The sequence below is a fragment of the Fopius arisanus genome, unplaced genomic scaffold, assembly GCF_000806365.1.
Source record: "Fopius arisanus strain USDA-PBARC FA_bdor unplaced genomic scaffold, ASM80636v1 scaffold00129, whole genome shotgun sequence".
Lineage (NCBI taxonomy): Eukaryota > Metazoa > Arthropoda > Insecta > Hymenoptera > Braconidae > Fopius > Fopius arisanus.
Genome location: NW_011887868.1, coordinates 1 through 22,945, shown reverse-complemented (window position 1 = coordinate 22,945; position 22,945 = coordinate 1). Strand labels below are relative to the sequence as shown.

General features: G+C 35.5%; 7 protein-coding genes across 8 annotated transcripts in view; 2 read left to right on the top strand and 5 right to left on the bottom strand.

Moving 5' to 3' along the window:
- Positions 1-5,364, top strand: part of Nep2 (Neprilysin 2) — a 31,074-nt gene extending 25,710 nt beyond the window's left edge. For both annotated transcript variants that reach the window (XM_011313762.1, XM_011313761.1), the window contains exons 7-9: positions 554-1,340; positions 2,154-2,404; positions 4,353-5,364. In XM_011313762.1, coding sequence (XP_011312064.1) covers positions 554-1,340; positions 2,154-2,404; positions 4,353-4,691 — 1,377 coding nt within the window. In that variant the 3' untranslated portion in view covers positions 4,692-5,364. The remainder of the gene's footprint in view (positions 1-553; positions 1,341-2,153; positions 2,405-4,352) is intronic.
- Positions 5,365-6,426: 1,062 nt separating this feature from the next.
- LOC105271930 (odorant receptor 33b-like) lies at positions 6,427-10,795 on the bottom strand. Its single transcript, XM_011313758.1, has 5 exons — positions 10,719-10,795; positions 9,399-9,459; positions 7,277-7,389; positions 6,582-6,740; positions 6,427-6,518 (listed from the first exon to the last, which is right to left on the bottom strand). Exons 1-5 carry the CDS (start codon positions 10,740-10,742, stop codon positions 6,468-6,470), a joined length of 408 nt encoding a protein of 135 aa, XP_011312060.1. The 5' UTR covers positions 10,743-10,795; the 3' UTR covers positions 6,427-6,467.
- Positions 10,796-11,343: 548 nt separating this feature from the next.
- Positions 11,344-13,308, bottom strand: LOC105271931 (odorant receptor 49b-like). The gene is made up of 5 exons (XM_011313759.1): positions 13,221-13,308; positions 13,054-13,164; positions 11,785-11,895; positions 11,578-11,733; positions 11,344-11,509 (listed from the first exon to the last, which is right to left on the bottom strand). The coding sequence occupies exons 2-5, from the start codon at positions 13,120-13,122 to the stop codon at positions 11,459-11,461; spliced, it is 387 nt and encodes a 128-aa protein (XP_011312061.1). The 5' UTR covers positions 13,123-13,164; positions 13,221-13,308; the 3' UTR covers positions 11,344-11,458.
- A 1,322-nt stretch (positions 13,309-14,630) lies between these two features.
- On the bottom strand, positions 14,631-15,213 carry LOC105271932 (uncharacterized). Its single transcript, XM_011313760.1, has 2 exons — positions 15,141-15,213; positions 14,631-15,075 (listed from the first exon to the last, which is right to left on the bottom strand). The coding sequence occupies exons 1-2, from the start codon at positions 15,162-15,164 to the stop codon at positions 14,686-14,688; spliced, it is 414 nt and encodes a 137-aa protein (XP_011312062.1). The 5' UTR covers positions 15,165-15,213; the 3' UTR covers positions 14,631-14,685.
- A 705-nt stretch (positions 15,214-15,918) lies between these two features.
- Positions 15,919-19,188, bottom strand: LOC105271929 (odorant receptor 94b-like). The gene is made up of 5 exons (XM_011313757.1): positions 19,021-19,188; positions 18,258-18,357; positions 16,892-17,002; positions 16,269-16,424; positions 15,919-16,206 (listed from the first exon to the last, which is right to left on the bottom strand). Exons 1-5 carry the CDS (start codon positions 19,068-19,070, stop codon positions 16,156-16,158), a joined length of 468 nt encoding a protein of 155 aa, XP_011312059.1. The 5' UTR covers positions 19,071-19,188; the 3' UTR covers positions 15,919-16,155.
- Positions 19,189-19,318: 130 nt separating this feature from the next.
- Positions 19,319-19,941, bottom strand: LOC105271928 (uncharacterized). The gene is made up of 2 exons (XM_011313756.1): positions 19,894-19,941; positions 19,319-19,820 (listed from the first exon to the last, which is right to left on the bottom strand). Exons 1-2 carry the CDS (start codon positions 19,915-19,917, stop codon positions 19,329-19,331), a joined length of 516 nt encoding a protein of 171 aa, XP_011312058.1. The 5' UTR covers positions 19,918-19,941; the 3' UTR covers positions 19,319-19,328.
- Positions 19,942-21,449: 1,508 nt separating this feature from the next.
- On the top strand, positions 21,450-22,217 carry LOC105271927 (insulin-degrading enzyme-like). The gene is made up of 2 exons (XM_011313755.1): positions 21,450-21,477; positions 21,886-22,217. Exons 1-2 carry the CDS (start codon positions 21,466-21,468, stop codon positions 22,126-22,128), a joined length of 255 nt encoding a protein of 84 aa, XP_011312057.1. The 5' UTR covers positions 21,450-21,465; the 3' UTR covers positions 22,129-22,217.
- Positions 22,218-22,945: the final 728 nt, after the last annotated feature.

Below are 22,945 nucleotides of genomic sequence, written 5' to 3'. Positions count from 1 at the left end.
TATATTATTATATATATTATATATTATATATATTATTTATATATGTATGTATTATATATATATATATCATATTATATAGATATATTTTGATATGCATAGCGCCAAAAAAAGCTGACAAAAAACGTTACATGCTTTTTTTTTAAAAGAGATAGAATTCGCTCTAACTTGCACAGGTTTTCATCGTACGAGCGGGTAGTCCCGAAAGAGACGACTGTACCTGGCCAAGGTTTTTTCCCATGAGGTTTTCCCTTCGGCCCTCGGCGTAATTTCGGTACAGGGGGAACTGGGGGTGGAAAATGTAAAACCCCGAAAGGAGGTATACAAGTGTGGACAAGTTTTTTAATAAATTTTTTTATCAATCATTTAAGATCATATTTAATTTTTCTATAAATGTCTAGTTTGGATCCACCAAATCATTTTGGATGTTGTATTTTTGAGTGGATGGGTTTTTGTCGACTAATTAAGAATCTGGGCACCTTTTTAGAAGGAATCAATTAGTTTGGGGGATGTAATTGTACTTGAATTTATATTCTGCCATTATTAATATTTTCAGATATCTCTACCCAACGAGAAACGTCGTAATGCCACACTTCTGTACAATCCCATGACAGTCGCCGAGCTTTCCAAGACATACCCTAGCATTCCATGGAAAGAATACTTCAACCGTCTGCTCCCACCATCTCTCCAAGTCGACGATAATGAAATCGCCATCGTAAATGTTCCAAGCTTCATCTCAAGCCTCGAAAAACTCATGAGAGAAACTCCAAAGAGAATTCAAGCGAATTACGTAATGTGGCGAGCAACAGCAGCATCTGTTAGCTATGCGAATGATGAAATTAGAAAACGACAGCTCCAGTACTCGACTGCCCTCAGTGGAAGGACCGAAAGAGAATCCAGGTGGAAGGAATGTGTTGATTTGGTTGGAGGAAGTCTCTCTATAAGTGTTGGAGCTCAGTATATTCGCAAGTATTTCAATGAGGAAGCCAAGAAGAATGCCATCGAGATGGTCAACGACATTAAGAAGCAGTTTAATTATATTCTGGAGAAGATCGACTGGATGGACGAAGAAACCCGCAAGAGCGCGCTGGAGAAGGCTGCATCCATGACTAGTCATATTGCTTATCCTGATGAGCTTCTTGATGATAGTAAACTCGAAGAGTTCTATCAGGACTTGGAGCTCAGTGATGAGAATTATCTTCAGGGAATTCTCAATCTCACGTTATTTGGAACTGAGTATTCATTCAGTAAATTGAGAAAACCGGTTAATAAGAGTGACTGGGTGACACATGGAAGACCTGCAGTCGTTAATGCATTCTATTCTTCAATTGAGAATAGTATACGTGAGTAATTCATTTTTAGTTGACTTAATGATTGAAGTTCAGCATAAATCTTCTATGAATGCATTGAGATTTTATTTATGTTTATCTCGTTGTCAGTGATGAAACGAAAATCAATAGTGGTGATTAAGTATTCTAGCACCTGTAAATTAGCTTCTGAAACCTGAGGCATATGTTTATTTCTTTTTTTATACTTATCTTGTAGGAAATGTTTCATATTGTCTCGGAATCTGATTACATTAGGTCAATTGATCCCTTCAAGAGATAGATTTGGTAATTTTTTATGTTTGGGTACATTTAGAAAAGCTTTTCCTTCCCTTACCTTTTGAAGTTATGACTTTTATTGTTCATATAAATTCGGGGCACTCTCCAGTCTATTTGCACCTTAGGGACCGATAAAAGTATTAAATTCCTGTTGAGGAGTTATTGCATGTTATTTGTATTAATACCGCCTCATTTTTCAAGTTTCTCGTTACAATTTTCTGAGAAATCGTTGAAGAACTTTCGAATGTTCTCAATAAACTTTCGCAAAAATTAACAGAATTTAACCAAAAATGTAGAAAAATAGACGCTCTGGAAATTTGTGAGTCATTGAATAATGGTAAAACGGAAAAATGTTATATTTTCTCACGTCCATCTGATCCAGGGTTTCCCAAATTTACAAAAAAAACATGAAAAAAGAGAAGATAGAGACAATAGCACCGCAAGGAAAACAAAATTTTATTCTTGATTTCACTGACTTTAGTCTTTAGAGTTTATTTTCATCATTACTTATAATTACATGTTTCCAATGTATTTTTTCGGTAAAATCATCAGAGTTCCCCGCTGGTATTCTTCAGGACTCATTCTATAGCAATGACCGTCCAAGGTACATGAACTACGGTGCCATTGGTTTCGTCATTGGTCACGAGATTACCCATGGATTCGATGATCAAGGACGACAGTTTGATAAAGAGGGAAATTTAGTCGACTGGTGGGCGCCTTCTACCAAAGAGAAATACCTAGCCAAGGCTGAATGCATAATCAATCAGTACGGAAATTATTCGGTCGAAGAAGTTGGTTTGAACGTGAGTAAATTAATTTGTCAAATTGATTGTAGCAGGTGATTAATTCAAATGGGAAGGGACATAAAAAATCGGACATTTCTATAAAGAGCGTTTGCTGCTTGAAGAAGTCAATTTATTGATTTCCGGGGGAATGATTCATTTTTCGATAAGTCTGAGAAGTATTAAGAAACTAGAAATAATTACATTGAAACTTGCGTGTATTATCCCTCGAACGGAATCTTTGGTTTGAATTTTATCTTGTTGTTATAAAATATTTCTTTTTTAAATTTAGGTTTCAAATTTTGTTTCGGAAAACTTCAATGATTATGACAAGCAATTGACAGAGCCTATTTGGCAGAGGATACTTGGGCCGTCATTTGAGATGCATTCTTTTTTTTTCTAATTTTTAAAAATCTTTTATTTCTACCAATTTCATTGGCAAACTTCCTTTCTCCTGACTGGTAAACTTCTGAATGGATTCGTAACCATTCTATTCAACATCAACATAAGTTCATTCATGATTGATCAATAAAAGTTAATATTATTCATTTTTAAATATGAGACCTAATTGGTTGGCACAAAAAATCGAATATCTCCGGAATTACTGGGCCAATCGAACCGAGAACTAAATATAAATATAAACCATCCCTACACGGAGGAAAATATTTAGCGAAAATTACGGAACTTGCAGTTCGTTTACCGATTACGGAATTGACTCGAGAAATTTAAGTGACGGTATGGTAATTTTTCACAGATAATTCAGATAAAAATTACGGAACGCCACAGAAAAACTCCGTGACTTAAGATAGAAATTACGTAACATTACCGTAAAATTTCCTACAACCACATTTCGCTTCGGCATTATGGAAAAGACACGTAATTTTTGTAGACTATTTCTTTCTGTTTATCATAAGACGAGAATCGTGTCAAAATTTCAAGTTGACATCTCCATTTTTGCGGAGGCTAGAGCGCGTCTAACGATATATTGAAAAAAATAGAAATTTGGAAACATCTTGGAAACGTTATACTGACGCCTGTCTAATTAATTTATTTTAATTAAGGCTATCGCGACCAACATTTTGAAAAAAAAGTTCAATCGGCCGACTAGTTTTGTAGATAATTACAAAAAACATTTGAAAAAGAAATGGCTTTTTCTCGGAAACTATTGGACTGATCGAGCGGATTCGGAGGCTATACTGAAGTCAGCATAAGTTTTAACATTGATTTTAGGAGTGGGGGACATGGTTACAAGTGGTAACTACGTGGAGTGGGGGTACCCAGAGAAGTAATAGTATATTATGCAACACGTGCGTAATATATTTTTTGACTCGTGGGGGGTTTGTAACACGAGCCGAAGGCGAGTTTTACAATCCCACGAGTCGAAAAATATATTACGCACGCGTTTCATACAAAATTTTATGTCATCGCGCCCGGAATCCGCGATTTAACCGAGCGAAGCGAGGTTAGAATCGCGCGATTACGGGCACCGATGGCATAAAAACTTATGCTGACTTTAGTATAGTCGTAATTAGGATCCTTTCAGACCGTGTGCTATAGGTTACTTTATATCACTGACGGTCCTAACCTCGTAACATAAAGTAACATATCACACACAGTCTAAAAATTATTTCTGTAAATTTGGCAGATTCCCTGAAGTCAATATCCCGATCTGCCATCTACAACAATCCATCTGATTTTTTATCCTAGTTTTTTTTTAAATAAACATAGACCTGGTTTTAGAAGGAAAACGGAGCCACAATAGCCCAGAAGGGGTTCGGTGACAAGAGGGCAGCAAATGCCTATCCGTATTTTAACCATAACCATAACCATTGACCTGGTTTCCGCAAGACAATTTGACCTGAACCAAATTTAGGAATATTTTACACTGATATGATAAAATTCAAACCAAAGATTATGTTCGGTTGATTGTACATGTGGACATTAAGTCACAATTTTTTGCAACTTGCAGTTGAATGGAATAAATACTCAAGGTGAGAACATAGCAGACAATGGAGGAATCAAGGAAGCCTATTTAGCTTACAATGACTGGATAAAACGCAATGGTCAAGAACAACCACTTCCGGGACTCCCATATAGCCCTAAACAGCTGTTTTGGATAAGTGCGGCTAATACTTGGTGCTCGATTTACCGACCTGAAGCACTCAAGCTTCGTATCACCACTGGATTCCACAGTCCCGGTGAATTCCGTGTCTTAGGACCACTTTCCAATATGCCAGAATTCGCTAAAGACTTCAAATGTCCCGTTGGCTCTAAGATGAACCCAAGAGACAAGTGTGCTGTGTGGTAATGTCATGATTAATGTTATGGCAGTTATCAATTTGTTCTCTTCTCTATTCTTGTGATTTCATGCTCTCCAAAATTTCACAATCTAAATCGACTTATTTTGTATTTGTTAACAAATTTTATCAAGTTACAAAATTTAAATTATTCAATAGAGATAAAGAGATTTTTGAATAAGAATTTTGCAAATTGTTTGGCAGATATTTTATGAGTAGAAATGCTCTAAGAAACTGAACGTGCACTTCTCTCCGAACTGATTAGATCCGTGAATATTGCTATCTGCAAAATAATAAGTATGAGGGAATCAAGTTCATTTATGTTCATAATTGTTTTTTTTAATCAAGTAGATTGCGAATTTTGTCGAGCTAAAGAATGTAGGCAATTTTATCTCTAGTTTATAAATAATGTGAAAGAAAAGAAAATGTTGCTATGGATTTTGTACATAGATACGATTTCTGATTCGACAATAAGTGCCGTAAAGATGAACTACGATACTCAACAACAAAAATCAGAATTTAAATATAATTTGATTAAGAACACGTGATAAATTACTATCCGATACGTTGAAAACATCAAACTAATTTTATAATTATAGAAACTGATATTAAAAAATGAACGAAAAATTAAATTTTAATGGTTAACGTTTTCAAGTACTTGGGCAACATTAATAAAACCAGAAACATCGGATGAAAAGAATGTTTACAACCTGGAAGAAAGTCCGGAAAGTTAATGTTTTGGAGATAATCTGTACACGTAGAACGTGGATAGACTTACTAGGGCTGCATGAGTGTCCGCCATTGATAATAGTGCCTAATCTTAAGAATTTTTGGTATGCATAGTTCATATATTTATTAAAGTTAAAGAACAAAACATATTTCGAAGTAATTGTCGTAGAGAAATTAAGCTGTATGTATTTTGCTTCGCCGTTGTTGAATGGATTTTAATAAAAAAAATATATAAAAAGTTATGTATTTTTATTTTTGACTTTTAATTAAGGCTCAATAAAGAACGAATGTCTTTATACGTGAGCATAAAATGTCTTGATAGATTTACACAGAAATGGAGTGAGTCTTGATGGAACGTGAGACATTGGACATCCTCACAAGATGCTGTGCTGAAGCCGAGATATTGCCTAACAGGTCACTCGATGGTCAAACCATCGACGGTTGATCATTGGTCGAACAAAAATTACTCATCGAGCGATGGTCAAGCAATCGTGGGTAAGTGAATAATTCGATCACGCAATCGAATGATCTAACCACTCTATTACGAGTTGATGACAACTTGATCCATTTATTTATCCGAATTCGAATTTGGCGGTTCGACTCGACCAATGAGAAATTAGTCCTACGGGTTTCGAGATATTTCGACTCTGGCGAACTTCATTTTTGTATCTCTACTTTCATAATAATAATAATAAGGATGAGACCTACTGCGCCCTCCGTACGCCGAATTTGAATTTCGCGGTTCGATTCAACTCGAATCCGCTTCAATTCGAATTTACTACAATTGACTGTTCATACAAGATATTACGGGCTGCCCTTCGCTAATTGCGTTCTCACCTCTAAAATTTTTGCAATGGCGCCTCCTTATATTCTGGTAATTATTTAAACAATTCATAACCCTAAATTTGTGAAAAAATATCGGTTGTATTTTCGAAATAGTTTCACATTTTTGCATTACATTGAAACGAAACGTTAGGGATAACAATATTTATTACTAAATTATAATCAGCAGTTCATATCCGTGTATTATTGTATCAAGAAACCTGAAAATCCAGAGTTCAAGTCGTTGCCCTAAGCATCGAATAGAAACCCATGACTGATTTTAATATCTGTAACATATTGTCAAGAGTCATTTTAGAAGTAATGATCATGAAAGAAATTGTAATTCTAACATTTGTGTAAGCACTTAAAGAGAATTTGTAGAACTTCCCCGCTTTAATTTCGCACTTTTGCGTTTGAGCATGTATTATGCATATTATTAATGCTCTTTGGTATGGAAGTGGTAGATCAGCCCAATCACGTTCATAAAATGCATCACACAGCTTCAGAGCCTACAATAATACAATTGTTTTTCACTTCGAGGGGAAGAAAGCGTATCCGTAGATAGATGGATGGATAAAATTTGAAAACAAAGTTTAAAATGAAAAATATTAAAATGAAAGAAAATAGCATCGGTGAAAAAAGTCATTCTGACTCATGCGCTTTATAAACCCGCATTCGTTACATTTACTTTTTCCGTCCTAGGCGTGAAAAATACTATTGCTTTAATTGTCCGTTAGAAGATGAAGCTGAACAGTTTATAGGCTCTAGAGTATCTGGGGAGATAATGGTACCAGCTCGCCATTTAAATTTTGACGTGGGCTAGGAATTTCCATTATTTTAACAATATATGATATCAAAAAATATATAATCCCAATAGAAAAAAAAATCTCGCTAAATATCACCCTAAGGAGATAATTAAAAACTCAATCGTATCATTTCGTGGACTGGAACACGTAGGACTAAGAAGGCTGTCAGTTGATAACAAAAAAAAACTAGTTCTGTCATACCCTCTTCTCTTAATAAAATAAATAATTTCCCAACAAACCTCATCTTGCAAGCACTGGCCCATGTAGCAATTAGCGAACATAATTGTTAACATGTTGAAAATATACATTCCATAGTTTATGAGAGCATCCCCACTCTTTGAAGCACTCCTTTCTGAAACATGTTGTAGGAAAAAAAAATCCGATAAGATGGAAAATTCCTAGCTTCATATTAATAAATAATCTTTATAAATGTATTACCACCATTATGTTGTATGTGAGTAAAGCGATAGTAAGAGACACAGCAAGAAGTTCATATAGGAGGAAAATATTGGACGTCTGATTCAATGATTTGGCTATACTGTAGACAAAGGATATGCCCCATGATTATCCGTTTCCATGAGCAACATGATATTTCTCTTACCGTAGTATTGCGTTATGACTGTCAACAATGATCCTAAATTGTTTCTTAAAATCAGCGATCTTCTGCACTTTGAAATTCCTAACTTGATAGCTGATAATACCGAATTGGCAGCGGATATAATTCACCATCGTAAAATATATCGAATATGATGTCAAATAACATAAAGATATATACACCATTGGTAGTTCGATTATATGAATGAATACCACCACTTCGGGTCTTTCCATGGCTTTAAGTGGTGGCATTCGCCAAGGAGCTTCATACGTAAATGTTCTGTTTTGCATTTCTTCAAAACAATCATGTTATTCATTAGTAAAATTGGATTGAACGTAGTTTTTATTATATAACAAGTTATAGCTATTTTGAATAGATTCATTAAAAGATATTGGGTAATTTTTTCTAGTAGATTCGCATTGAGCATTTTGTCTGATTCTAGCCCTAGTGGGAATTCACAATTTTGCCGTGGCCCTGGATAACGCAGAGAGTGGTGTATTAAATGTCATGTCTCCTTTACCAATTGTTTCCGGATAAAAAGGTGACCAGATCCTTATTTAAGTGACGGAAAGCCATCCAATCAAATATAAAACATCCAGAATGGCTTGGTGGACCTGAACTAGACATTTACCGTTTCGCTAAATAACATGGAAGAGGGGAAGTTTTTAAAGCGTTCCACATTTTTGTGATGTTAATGGAGTCATTGGATAGGATTTGGATTCGGTAGGAAGGGGAACAGGATAATTCTCGATTTAAATTTTACAAGAAAAATTACTGAAAAAATGGATAGTCCAGACCGGGATTTGAACCCGGGACCTTCTGATTATGCATCGGGTGCTCTCCCAACTGAGTTATCCGGCTCCTAACCATTTATTCATTTCACCTATCTTGTATATATCGAGCACCGCCGTCCTTCATACAGCAATCATTTTTATATAGTGGACGGAAAATTCAATGTCACATACACATCGTGGCGAGACTTTGCGTGCGAGTTAGTCTAGGTACCGCGACGTTGAGATGGGTCCATATGGATTCTACAGAAATAGTGATTATCACGAAATCACTCTTTTCATTATCAGTACAAGATAATACCTGCTAATTTCGCTCTTTCCTAATTATTTTTATGGAATAAACTTACTGGGGATTAACATGTTTGGGGAGAGATTTCCAGGATGAATATCATGGGATGTATTCACCTAGGTCCAGCACGTGCGAATCTACTAAACCATTACCCAATATTATATGGAAGATTCAATGAATTCAATGAATTGTTGATAGGCACTCGACAAAAATTACAACATTAGAAACAAGCAATGATAGACGAATCAAGAACTACAAAAAAACGGAGTGATATTGTCTTTATGAATGTTACTTACTAGCAAGGATGTAAGTTTGAAGAGGTGTTAGGTACCACGAGAAACAAGCAATGACAGCTGGCCATACTATCATTCTGTAACATCTGTGAGAGCGTTCGCTATATTTGAGGAATATTTCAATTTCATTGCTGTCTTGAAACTTATCACGCTGATACAAATCACTCAATGCATCGATTACTTTACGCATATTTGAAGAAAATCTATATAGCGTTAATCTCACCATGATGGCTATTTGTACTCCCGTCATTGTAATATTGGCAATAACGAGTTCAATATCTCCAAAAACCATGACAAACTCCATGCATTCCATTCCAATACGATAAATATGATAGATGTAATACAGAATTAATGTTATACGATTACCAACGGTGATATTCACTGGCCACATACCCATTAATGCGACAGGCCGACTTACATGATGTAAAATGCTTTGCGCCTTTACCAATCTTTCCTAAAACATGAAATATACACATACCCATTAATGCGACAGGCCGACTTACATGATGTATAATGCTTTGCACCTTGACCAATCTTTCCTAAAATATGAAATATGATACTAGTACCCAGAGAGAAATTGTCAAGAAAATTATGATAAATGTGTAGAACAATCCCCCCAAGAAATTAAATGAAATTAAATACCGACTAATCCTCATGTTTATCCGAAGGATTGGACAACAACGGGTCAGGGATTATATCGAACGATAATTCAAGTCTCCAATGAGCCAGTACGTCTGAGATGGCGGATAAATAAATATGTGCAACACCCAGGAGCGGCCCTTCCATCGGAGGAGGCATGAAATTACTATGGGGGCACTCGCCGTAGCCCTGGGTAATGCAAAGAATGGTATACAAATTTCAACGTATGGAGGAAACTATTTGTCTCATCAACATACACTTGTCAGATTCGTAATCAGGAGGGCAAAAACTATCGGGTAGGATGTAATTCAATATAAAGTTACGAGGGAGAGGAGTAATACACATTTAACTTTTTCGACTGCTTAATAAAAGTTGTCAACGGTTTGAGTAGAAGTACCTGAATTTTTGGTAATTTTGGTCGAACAAATAGATAATTGTTACTAAGTTAATCATAATAAAAATGTGTCGAATGTGTTGAGTAAAAATTGTCTACTCGTTTAAAAAAACGTACCTCAAACTTAGTTAATGTTTTTTCGAATGGCGATATAAGTTACTTACCAGTTGACAAATTTCATCATACGGTACGATAATTTTTGCCGACACACTGAAATATGTTCTATTACGTACAAAATACTTCATACAACTTCATACAAAATCACTTGCAATCATTTGAAATCATTGAAATCACTTCAAATCACATGAAATAACAAATCATTGTGTCATGATATGTGACAATGAATGACCCCTCGATTAAATCACTCACTCATCGTGTCAACGGAGAAGAAAGGGGTGCTGAGGTATTTCTGGGCGACTAAACCCTACCATGTGCAATAATTATTAATTCTCATCAACACTTAAAAATTGTTAACAGCTAGCCAATTTGACCGTCACTATTTATACGTGTTTCCCTCGATTATTTCAAAAAATATTATAAATATATTATAAAAATACTCTGAACCCTGTAGACAAAAACTGGGGAAAATCGTCGATGTGAATCTACTATAAAATTATCAAACTTATTTCCATCCCTTTTCTTCTATTTGTAAGTACAGAATAACAGAAATAGAACTTCACCTCGAGCTCAACGTCCAGTAACATTGTCAGGTGTATGTCAACGGCGGTAGCAGAGATATCAATATAGGCAGCGCCGGGATTCCCTCTAGTTTCACGGCGCTTTCGGCATGGTAGTTGCTGAAAGTCCATAGACCATGCATATGCGTTCTGTTGCATTAATAATCGGTAATTGCAGTTCGAAAACTTGTTTCGAGGATCGGCAGAAAAATCGTCATGCGCATGAACACAGATCTTTTGACAGCACTTCAGTCCTTATCATGAAAGCAGAGATACGTAAATGAAGTTCGCCTGAGTCGAAACTCGTAAGACTGATTCCTTATTGGTCAACTCGAATCCAAAGTCGAAATTCGAATTCGTGCGCAGTAGATCTCGTTAATTATAAGTGTATACAGAGTGGAGATGAATTTGATTGCACATTTCGATCAACAGAATAATGAACAATTCTCACGCAATTATCTTGGTCTATCCTGAAGAGACGGATATTGATTCGTTGCAAATATTGCGGTGAGTTACAAAGAAGGTTTTATTATCAACTATTGCATCTTAAGTTCTTCATAATTTCCAAACATTTGTTCTTTGATAATAGCGAAAGGGATCTGCTATACCGGTGAAGGGTTAGATGAGATTGCAGGGACATTCAATTTTTTTGTTTGCCCAACAACAATTATAAGCATCGTTAATTTTTATTACTAGAATACAATTCGACTATTCTATTGAAGGATATGGCCCAACATTTTCCATCAAACAATAGTTCTCAACATTGAAGCGTAGGCCATCGATGTTTTCAGAATCTATATGGGTAGAAGCGAAAGTTGATGAATACAAAAAAAAATGATCAGACAAACATTCGCAATTTTACCTGTGTAAAACTGTACAATGAGAATTGGTAGAAATGTCCAGCTGTCATTTGTAATGGATTCTGTGCTTGTAACATACAAATTATTGAGAATTTGCGAAATGCAAGGGGCAGATTAAACCATTCAAATTCAGACAAAGTGGTGAAGAGTATCATAGACTGAAAAAATAACTTTTAAGAAATGCTAAATTTAATGGCTGCGTAACTTACCTGATCGTTGAGACATTGGCCCATGTGACAGTTAATGAACACGAAGATTAAAACATTGACCACGTATACTACATAATTCAATACGATCTCCATTTCGTTTGCGGCGATATTCTGTAATATCACTCAATCAAATATTCCTCCAAAAATGTTCCAATAACGATTGAAGATGCTAAGCTGCTATTGTTACTAAAGTATCTTATATTAAGATTATACTGTATCATCAATAGATAGTTTCATGAGCTTGGAATTGGAACTCTTGAGAATTTTTGAATATTAATTTCTTCATGCAAGTAAAAACGCACTAATGAAAAACCGGTAAATGGTTTAGGTCCACCAAAAAACAAAAATCATTGAAATATTAATTTCTTTGAATGAAAACCATTCTTATCCTCTCAGTCGTCAAGAACAAGACGAAAGAAGAGAGAGAAACAACAAGGAGGGAAATACATCGATAAATAGTCCTGAGGTGAACTCTGTTGTCCCTGAAATTCCTTAAACTAATTCAGCGATGGTAGATGGTCGGGTGAGGAAAATTCAGAGTTTTAGGGAAGTCGTCAGGACTATTAGATAAATCCTTCTTTCTGTATGTTCATTGTCTTTAAATGTGCCAACATGGTGGTGTCTTTGGGGCCGACACACCGCCACGTCCTCGCCGTGACCTTGGATAACGCAGAGAGCGATGTATTAAATGTCATATCTCCCGCACTCATTGTTTCCGGATAAAAAAGTGACCAGATCCTTAATCAGGTGACGAAAACCCATCCAACCAAATAAAAAACACCCAGAATGGTTTGGTGGACCTAAACTAGACATTTACAGAAAAACCTCTTTTTTCTGAATGCACACAATAGATTTTCGTGGAGTGATATTTACATGTCCCATATTTGTTGGTTCTCCAAATTTATTTTAAAAAATCGCTAAACAGTGCATATACTCCTCCAGTAAATTTTCCGACGAAACTAAATTGATTCCCTAATTAGTACCATAACTAATCTGAATCAAAAATAAAATTGTGTCGGATTAAATTAGGTCACCAATAACATAACCGAGGAAACCAGATCATATGTAATATTTTGGTACTAGAAAAGCTTAGGTCTCGCCAGTAGCAACTCGCCACTCGCCACTCGGAGTTTTTGGTTTTCGTCGTGAAAGAATTCAGTTTTTTCTTCACAAATCTAAATAACAACTCAACAATTCGTTCCCCAAAACAAAACGTTTTTTTGTTTGTTCTCTCAGTATAAAGAATAGTTATAAAAAATGAATAGTTACCGCTATAATGCTGTATGTACATAATCCAAGAAGTAGAGTGGTATTGCAAAGCTCGAATAGCAGATACATATTTGTACAAGCGTCCAGTTGTTTTGATAGTCTGAAATATACCTGAATTTCTTGATTGGCAACTAGTAGAAAAAAATTTGTATATTACTGTTACTTACTTTATTATACTAATATGCTTCTCAACGAAATGATGGATTGATTGACGAGGATCTGTATCCATCTTCAAACTTTTGATTCTGTACGAAAGTATGGCTAGGTCAGCACAAATATCATGGATAATAGTGAAGTGTATGCTGTATGTCGTTAGATAACAAATGCCGCTATACAACATTGGTATTTCAAAGATATAGACTGCGATGGCCACATTGACTCTTGACATGTCAACGAATGGTGGCATGCGATAGGGAGCTACCAGTGAAATTGTGGCATTTGACATATCTAGATTAATTACAATAAAACCAGCAAATTTAACAATGTAAGAAATCGGTGATAATGATAACATACGGGGTATCTAAAATTACCTAATTACTAAATTACCGAAAAACCTTCCATTGATAGATTGATGTTTCCTGAATATGGAAAAATGTGTTGTAAAATTATTCGTTCGATCGTTTTTCGATTATTAATTTCGCAAATCGGCAACTTGTATTTTACCGGTCCGGAGTGCGCGGAATCCACGACTGGAGGATATGGTAATTCTGCATTTATAGTCTTCGATTATAATAACGGGACCTACTGCGCATTCTATGCGCCGAATTTGAATTTAGCGGCTCGACTCGACCAATGAGGAATTAGTCCAACGCGTTTCGAGATATTTCGACTGAGGCGAACTTCATTTTTGTGTTTCTACTTTCATAATAAGGATAATAAGGAAAGGAAAAACATCGAGACTATCGACCTCTCCAAAATCGGCCACGCTTATTCCTCATTGGTTCAAGCATCTGAGGCGGTTAATTTAAATTCATAACTCATGTAATATTGACATTTTCACTCATGATTTTTATAATCACAACGTGCGTTCGGTCTCGTACCGGAAAAAGATTGACGACCCGAACTTGAAGTTCCTTAACGGCAAAGTGTCTAGATGTTTGGGCAGAACTGCCCATTTATTTAGTCATTAGGTTATGAAATTAGTTAATTCAAGCTGTCCAATATTTATTGAACCTCGGATACTTTGAATGAGAAAACCGAATTGAATCTGTCTTTTCTTATCAATCCTATTTCAAAAGGGACACGCTTGACACAATCGATTATCTCGAAAATCTCGAAATCATAAAGCCACGATTCCTTATTGGTCCACCTAAAGTGGCGCGAGATTACAAAGTCGTAACCTTCTAACAGAAATCGTTTCCTACCCGCGCGGTACAGTCTCGGGTACAGTAAAAATCCCGGTCTAAGAATTAGTTTAAGAATCATTACCACTATTAACGTTAACAATTAAAAAATGATTGAATGAATAATTTTACATCAAATGTTAGAGTATATAGGATACCCAAATATATAGGTGAACGGTGATTTAAATACACGCTGTAAATGATTTGTAATTTTGAAATAATACTCACTGGCGACCATATAGTTGAACAATGGCGTTATCCACCATAAAAAGGTACATATAGTGACTGGTCATATCATAAACTTGTGAAAACTTTTAGCACTCTCACTATGTTTGATAAAAATCTCCATTTCTATAGAATTGTTGAAGTTTTCAAGTTTACGAAGCTGATTCGCGATTGTAATGATTTGTTTACTCAATGGATTGAACCTCAAAGTCGTCACTCTTAAAATCACCGCAATCTCTGTACCTGTGATCATCAGATTTTCAATGACTTGTTGAAGATTTCCAAATACCATGACAAGTTCAATGATTTCCAATAAAGTGCGGGAACAATGATAGATCAAGTAGATGATAAGTTTCACGCGACTATTAGCTGTGACATTTATTGGCCATAAACCAATACGAGCTATTGGCGAGCTAACGTAGGATAATGTACTCTGAGCACTTTCAAATCGCTCCTGAAAGCAATGAAACCTCTAAATAAGGTCTGTTATCATTGGTTTGGTGCTTCAAGGAACTGCACCTGTAGTTTAGTACGCGATGCCATCGTCTATGCTATCGTCTATAGATTCTATAGCATAGAAATGAACAGGACGGAACGTACGCAGTAACAACGATGATACTCCATGCGCCAGGATAGGCAGATAAGTTGACGAAACTTCATTACTTATATAGGCAGTTTTTCTAAAACTTCCTTGAATTAGCAATCCCTAAATCGATTTTGCAGGCACTGTTCAATACCTGAGAAGTCACGCATGCGCTCACCATGTCAGTTAGGATAGAAAATTTGGCAGTTGCTCTACAGCTATACAGTAGAAAAACAACAGTTCAACTAGTAGAATATGTACTATATGCTATGTAATACTTTACTTCTCATACACGGAGAGGAAAACACAGAAAAAATTACGTGGCTAATCACGTAATCGTGGGCTGGAGTGTCATTTCCTTGTTTTTTTACTGGAGAATTTGGGAAAAAATGAGAGACGAATAGTAAATTTTAGTATTTGCTCTGGAAAATTTACGTGACTGTCACGTAATTTTTTACGAACTTGTAAAATTTACTACAGTTCTGGTAGAAATTATTCCGAGTAACGTAAAAATTATCCAGTTTCATTTAAATTTTACGTGGGGTACCGTAATTTTTACGTGACCGAATTGAAAAATTCTACCCCATCTACGTAATCATGTTCGTCCCTGAAGAGCAACAAATAATATAATAAAGCCTTTAAACATTTTAATCGGACATTCAACATTTCAAATTTTTATTAAGAAATTTATCAGATTGCACATCTTCACACCCCCCAGGGTTTTTTCCTATTTCTTATTTTCTAACAGTTAATATAAAATCAATCAGAATAATCCGTCATGACAGCACATCGACTTCAAATTTCTATTGAGGCATCAATTTTTTTATATTTTCCAGATCATTTACTCAAGAGCGTATGGTGACATCATCATAAAATCACATCCATTTCAAGTTCGAGTAACAAAATTGGTATTCATTATAGATTGTTGACGATTGTTGTTTGTAGTTAATTTTAAATTGTTGTTCTTAACATGGAAACAAAAGCCATTGACGACTTCAGTATCTATAAATACGAAATAATAAAATTTCAAAAGAAAAACAATCCACTGGATTTTTTACACTTACGCTCGTGAAACCTTCTAACGAAAATTTATAAAATTTCCCCGCCGTCATCGTCAGGGGCTTTCGGGCGTATTGCATACAAATTATAAATCCCTTCTGGTGCGACAAGGGCATATCATTCCAATTGCTGTCATAGAACACTCCTAACAGATTGTTACTCTGGAATTGTAAATTACAATATCAATACTATTTTCAACAAAACAATAGACAGTAGACGAAATAAGGCCAAATAAATTTTGTTATTTTTCCTATTTTTCTGAGATTTATTGAAAACTATGGATCGGATTGGGATATGAAAATATAGCGTTTGTCCGTTACATCATGATTTATCCTTTCACAAAGTTTCACCCCGATACACCAATTTTTATAACTTTTCACTAAAATTTATTGATTTTTTATTAAATTTTAGTGAAAAGTTATAAAAAATAGTGTATCGGGATGAAACTTCATGACAGAGTCAATCATGGTGGCATGCACATATCAATGAAATTTCCATTCAATAAAGAAATGAATTCTTCGATTACTCTCATAATATGCAAAATTTTCACGCATCACCGAATCGACGACCCGTGCAACGTGCCGCAATCGCTTTTACGGAAAAAAGTTAATGTAATTATAAATAGTACCTCATTTTCAAGACACTGACCCATATAACAATTCATGAATACAAGCACCAGTATGTTGCACATACTCAATGAATAGTTGACAATGACAGCACCTGCGCTTGCACTGCCATGCTGAAATTTAAAAATGCTTTAAAAATCGGAGTGGTCGCCAATACAGACCTAAATCTAATTGTAATCATAATGAGAGAGAAATTACTTTAAGAACGTTCGACGCCCTTTAACCAAAATTTACGGTTTTTAATACAGATTGTTAAATATTCTTTATTAACACGAAGAAGGCAGGTCTTAATTTGCGGACCACTGTCAAGAGACTGCAAACTATAGTAAAGGGAAAACTTTCTCAAGAAAATTTGAGCATATGTTTACGAAACCGCTCTACACGGAGAGAAAAATACTGGGAAGAATACGTAAAAAGTTCCGTAAAAATTCATGTGTGAAAGATCAACGTGGGGCGAAATGTAAAATCGGAAAAAGTGCCGATCATTCAGAACATTTTACCACTCGGTCGGTAAAAAGTCACCTTTAGAGGTAGAAAAATTACGGTACTCAGTTCCATAAATTTTGCCGAATTGTTTCGTAATTTTTCCCCAAACTTTTTTTTTCAATAATAATAATTGAGGAAGAGAATATTTAATTAATAAATTATTTGATTGGATCAAAACTTCAAAAATCACCTGTAATGTTTTTTTATCCTTCCGACAATAATAATTTGCCGGAGGACGTGATCCGAACTTGGACAATAATTCGCGATCGGGTATGACCAACAGTCGTACCACCAACGCTGTCTAGGAATTTTTCAATTCGGTCACGTAAAGATTACGGTAAGTCACGTAAAATTTAAATGAAACTGGATAATGTTTACGTTACTCGGAATAATTTTTACCGGAACTGTAGTAAATTTTACAAGTTCGTAAGAAATTACGTGACAGTCACGTAAATTTTCCAGAGCAAATAATAAAATTTACTGTTCGTCTCCCATTTTTTCCCAAGTTCTCCAGTAAAAAACAAGGGAATGACACTTCAGCCCATGATTACGTGATCAGTCACGTAATTTTTCCTGTATTTTTCTCTATAGAGTGCGGAGTACAACCGATCGTAAATCAGTCCCTCAACAGACCTGTTCCCTAGAATTTTATAAGTTGACGCCGAGTGATTTTTTAACCATGAAAGAGCTTTACAAATATTCCAAAATACATGAAAGAAAAAGGTAAAAATGTGCTGTTATTTTTCCATGCAACCCCTCAATCATTTCCATGTAAAAAGTTCCAAACTCCATCTCGGTTTGAAGATACGTTTCTTTGATAAAAGAAAATGAATAAAAAAAAAATTATTTGAGTTCTGAAAGTGTTTTGAAACCAGACATTACCGCTATCAGGTAGTACGTGAGTAATCCAATAACAACAATCGTATCCAATAATTCGTACAGAAGAAATGTATGCGAACAATCATCCAGTGCTTTGGACACCCTGAACAAAGCATCTTTCATTATTTAAGTATTGTTCAATTGTTGATGAGCTAATAGTTTATTCTGAAAATATAACACCAGAACAAGGAGAGAAATATTCCAGAAAAATTACGGAACATCTCACGTAATCCGCCAGCGAGGATCGCTTTCGGGGAATAAATCTAGAACTGTCAGTAAATTTTCGGGTTCTCTCACCGAAAAAATCCGAAAAAATCACGTAATTTTTCTGGATGTTTTAAAATCGAACAAAACTTCAAGACTTATTATGCCTCAGAACATAAAAATTCTTGGATGTTGATGAATTTTTACGAAACGTTCCGTAAAAGTACCCCCCTGACGGTGACTCATGGCTAGCGGTGAGGCGTCGAGCGGATGAGTAATTTTTACGGAACAGGTTGTAGAATTTATGTGAGGAGAACGAACACCCGCTACAGCGCGCTGTAATTATGAGAATCGTGATGAAAAATTGTTAATTTGAATGAGTTCCAAATTCAAATTAGCCGCCTCAGACGACTGAACCAATGAGGAATAGGCGTGACAGACTTTCGAGATATCGATAGTCTCGATGTTTGTCCTTTTTAGAATAGGAAGGATAACTCCTTCGCTTACAGATTACGTGAAATGTTCCGTAATTTTTCTTCAATATTTCTCTCCGTGAACTCACCGAATTATGGCAATATGCTTCTCAATTATAGGTTGAAATAAATCTGTCATCCGCGTCGACAGCTCGACCTTGAGATTTCTTATTCTGTCACTAATGATGAATAGTTGACCACAAATGTGATGAACAATGATAAAATATATTCCATATGTTAATGAATAACAAGCACTCATGTATGCCATCGGTAGATCAGTAAGATGAATGAAAAAAGCCACGTCAATTCTCGAAAAAATTTCGAATGGAGGCATGCGAAATGGATAAACAAATATAAATGTTTCATTCTGCAACTCTTAAAAATGCAAAAATGGAGATCACACTTGAAAATAACAATATGATGGATCTGACCACTTACTTGCAAATATATAATTCTGAAATGGTGTTATGTACCACGAAACACAACACGTAACGGATGTTACCATAATAATTTTGTAAATACCCTCAGAATATTCACTATATTTAATAAAAATATCCATTTCCCTGGCGTTGTTAAACATGTGTCGTTGATGAATTTCATTGAGTTTCTCAATAGTGTAGCGCATCTTTGGATTAAATCTCCAGATTGTCAGTCTTAATATAACAGCTATTTGGAAACCCGTGACAGTGAGATTGTCAATGGTAAGTTCGAGATTTCCAATAATAATTGCAAGTTCAATTAATTGCATCGACACACGATAAGTATGATACGTTAAATACAAAATAAGTCTCATTTTACTCTGATTAGTTACTTCGACTGGCCACATTCCTAGGAATGCAATTGATCGGGTTACGTGATGTAGAATATTCTGAGCTCTGAGGAATTTCTTCTAAAAATGAAAAATTTACTAATTAAAATAGTTTTCACCACTCGATTAATAGACTAAACAGCAATGATTTTACTTCCAATTCACTATCTGGTAACATCGTAGACTGAAGCAGCGATGGAGTCTCCTGTCACAAGAACTATGTGCAGAAGCGATGAAGAACGTGTCTAGTCATTGCTAGAGCAGGGTGAATACATTTTTTAGAAGGATATACATGATGAATGGCATTTCTCAGAAACTTTCAAACATCGTGAGCCTCATATATTTTAAATTGAAAATTCTAGGAAGCATGACTGTGGATACTTCGCAGTACTCATCAGTTATTGGTGTGAATCAGCGAATTGAACTCATGAGAACGTTTTTATAAATGGTCAGGATATCAGTTAGACATGAACTATTTAGCTTCGATATTCTCGAAGGTGAATTGCACTCAAGTAGTATATGTACGTATAGTGGTATATATGGTATATAGAGTGGTACATACAGAAGGGACTATACTTAAAATACCAGATTTGGAACGTAATTTACGGGATTTCTGATCTAGTACATTACGAGTTTGGAAACGTAAATTACCATTAGAAGCACGTAAATTACGCCCGGAAATACCGTAAATTACGAGGTCGATCCAGTAAATTACGAAGACCGATATCGTGTGTTACACGTTTCGACCCCGTAATTTACTCTCCCTTTCTCGTTATGTACGACATCTTAATTACGTAAAATCTGTGATTGGAATCGTAAATGCAAGGACATTTGTAAGAAAATCTTTTGTCAGCAACATCAAATCTTCAAGTTCGAGGATATTTTGAATGATGTGAACATGACTTTCAGTGACCTTTTTTCAACACCTTTTCATAAAAATTTGTAGAATTAGAAAAATGTTGAAAAGGGAAAAGTGAAATGATAATTGAAAAATGACCATTGAAAATTGTCTCGTTCGCCCGAGTCGAAATATCTCGAAACGCGTAGGACTAATTCCTCATTGGTCAACTCGAACCGCCAAATTCAAATTCAGTGCCTGGAGTGCGCGGTAGGTCGCGAAGTTAAAATACGGGTTTTTAGAACATAATTTACGGGCTTTCTGATCTGCTACATTACGAGTTTGGAAACGTAAATTACCACTTGAAACCACGTAAATTACGTTCAAAAATATCGTAAATTATGATTTTTATGTTGTAAATTACGGTTCCGAACTCATAAATTACGAAGACCCATATCGTGAACATCTCCAACTCAACAAAATCAGCTACAATATGTTGGATGATATTTTGTCGTCGATATGTTGCGGTAATGCCTATTGTTTCAGCGAGGATTTTTACGACTAAGTTTAAGCGGTGACGCTGAGAAAAGCTAGAGGTTTAAAACCCGATATAAGATAAAATGATGTAATTCAACCATTTATAATTGTGATCATCATCTATATACCCTAACTATAAGTCGAAATACCGTAAAATGACCGGCCCCACATATGCATATTCTGTCTTGAATGTCGTGTAAGCAGAAATCTTAATATTTTGAGTTAAGGCCCGGGTGGACTATCTGACGAATGTCATCTTTTGTTTAAATTTTATCTTTTTAGCCTAAAATACATTAAAATTTGGGATCAAAGTTGTGCTGCGAGAGCTACTCGAATGGTTATAAAAAAATAATGAAAAACAAGGTGAGTTTATGTATCGTAATTTACTGAGGAATTGTGTGTATGATATTTTTGAAGGAGGATAAACTTCAGGAATTTAACGTTTATAAAACGGAATTACGTTTTACCACTTGAGAGAGGCGCACATAAAATTGACGCCTGAACAGAAAAAAATTCTTTAATTCAATCCAATGACAATACATGGAATACATTTCTAATGATCCAATCCATCATCACAGAATGTGTCAAGAATTTTTTTCCATTCTTCATCATTTCTTCCAAAGAAAAAAATATTTTTGCGTTCCCAATACAATTTATTCACTCGCGTTGGAAAACCTTTTTTGGCTTTCATTCTGTTAATCCCAGTATTTGCTTTTAGCATCTATATGATCACGTCCAGGAATATTGAATAAAAAAAAATATTTTTTTCAGGATATTGGTTACAACAAATTGCCATCTAGGCGCAAATTGGCACTCCACGTGATTTCAACGGCAGAAGGTGGTGCTGGGGATGAAAAGAATATCAAGGATAACGGAGAAGAGAACAAGAAACCAGGTGCAACGACTGCTACTAAAATAACGGACGTAATTGCCTTCAAAGCCAGTCAGTCATTGTATCCATTATTGAAACCTTACAACAATATCCCGAGGAAGGGACAGCGGTCTAAGCTGTAGTAATCCCTGCATTATTTCCATTATTAAATCAATTCGAATCATGTACAATAATGCAAGCAATTATGTAATTATTACATAAAGCGTATGATTTCGCATGTCACACGAATGGATTTCGTAACATTTTTGTTTTAATAAAAATATTAAAAATTTTAGACATTCGCTACCATTTATTCGGTCATTTCTCATGAGCTTTATTTGTCATTTTTTTAAACAATGATGATCGTCGCTTCTGATGATGCTTTTTTTACCTGGATTTTACATGGCTCATTACTGAGATACGGCCGAGTGGTTGACAACTGCTAAAACGCTAGCTAACAATTATCGGAAAAAATAGTTGCTGGTGTTGCATTCAAGAAGACCTTCTCATACGCTGGCTTCGAGATGCAACCGAAGAAGTACTCCCCCTGAAAAATTGCCCTGCTGAGGAGACCTGCACTTTTGTACTTCGTGGAGGTGCTGAAGAATTTTTGGAGGAAACTGAAAGGTCTCTGCATAATGCCATCATGATCGTCAGAAGGATGATTAAAAATGACGCGGTTGGAACTCTAGAAAACTCTCAGGGATCAATCTAGAACAATTGCTGGAACAATTGCTGCTAGAACAATTGCTGTACGTACGATAATATACAACGTTGGATCATTCTAGGACTTTAAAGAGTCACCTACTTGCTCCAACAGTAGAAATGATGCTATCAAAGTAAGAAAAATAAGTCCTAGAATGATCCAACATTGTACGTACATGAATCACAAGTGAGTTTCGATAGATTAGATTCTAACGAATTCAAAAGTCTATTCGAAACCAAGAAAATAATATTTCC

Bases quoted from the DNA above. Each gene is read 5' to 3' on its own strand.
- LOC105271930 (XM_011313758.1), bottom strand. From the start codon at position 10,742: ATGTTACTGGACGTTGAGCTCGAG. The intron at 7,390-9,398 runs GTATGTGGCCAG...AACATGTTTCAG, and splicing joins TCGGCCTGTCGCATTAATGG to AAAGGAGTGCTTCAAAGAGT. The intron at 6,519-6,581 runs GTTAGAATTACA...AATATGTTACAG, and splicing joins CTTTAAGTGCTTACACAAAT to ATATTAAAATCAGTCATGGG.
- LOC105271931 (XM_011313759.1), bottom strand. From the start codon at position 13,122: ATGTATCTGCTATTCGAGCTTTGCAATACCACTCTACTTCTTGGATTA. The intron at 11,896-13,053 runs GTAACTATTCAT...GTGATATTACAG, and splicing joins GTACATACAGCATTATAGCG to AATATCGCCGCAAACGAAAT. The intron at 11,510-11,577 runs GTAAAATTGCGA...CTACCCATATAG, and splicing joins CATTGTACAGTTTTACACAG to ATTCTGAAAACATCGATGGC.
- LOC105271932 (XM_011313760.1), bottom strand. From the start codon at position 15,164: ATGGCATCGCGTACTAAACTACAG. The intron at 15,076-15,140 runs GTGCAGTTCCTT...CATTGCTTTCAG, and splicing joins CATCGCGTACTAAACTACAG to GAGCGATTTGAAAGTGCTCA.
- LOC105271929 (XM_011313757.1), bottom strand. From the start codon at position 19,070: ATGACAGATTTATTTCAACCTATAATTGAGAAGCATATTGCCATAATT. The intron at 17,003-18,257 runs GTAATGTCTGGT...TTTAAATTTCAG, and splicing joins TCACGTACTACCTGATAGCG to CATGGCAGTGCAAGCGCAGG. The intron at 16,207-16,268 runs GTAAGTGTAAAA...TCGTATTTATAG, and splicing joins CGTTAGAAGGTTTCACGAGC to ATACTGAAGTCGTCAATGGC.
- LOC105271928 (XM_011313756.1), bottom strand. From the start codon at position 19,917: ATGTTACCAGATAGTGAATTGGAA. The intron at 19,821-19,893 runs GTAAAATCATTG...TTTCATTTTTAG, and splicing joins TACCAGATAGTGAATTGGAA to AAGAAATTCCTCAGAGCTCA.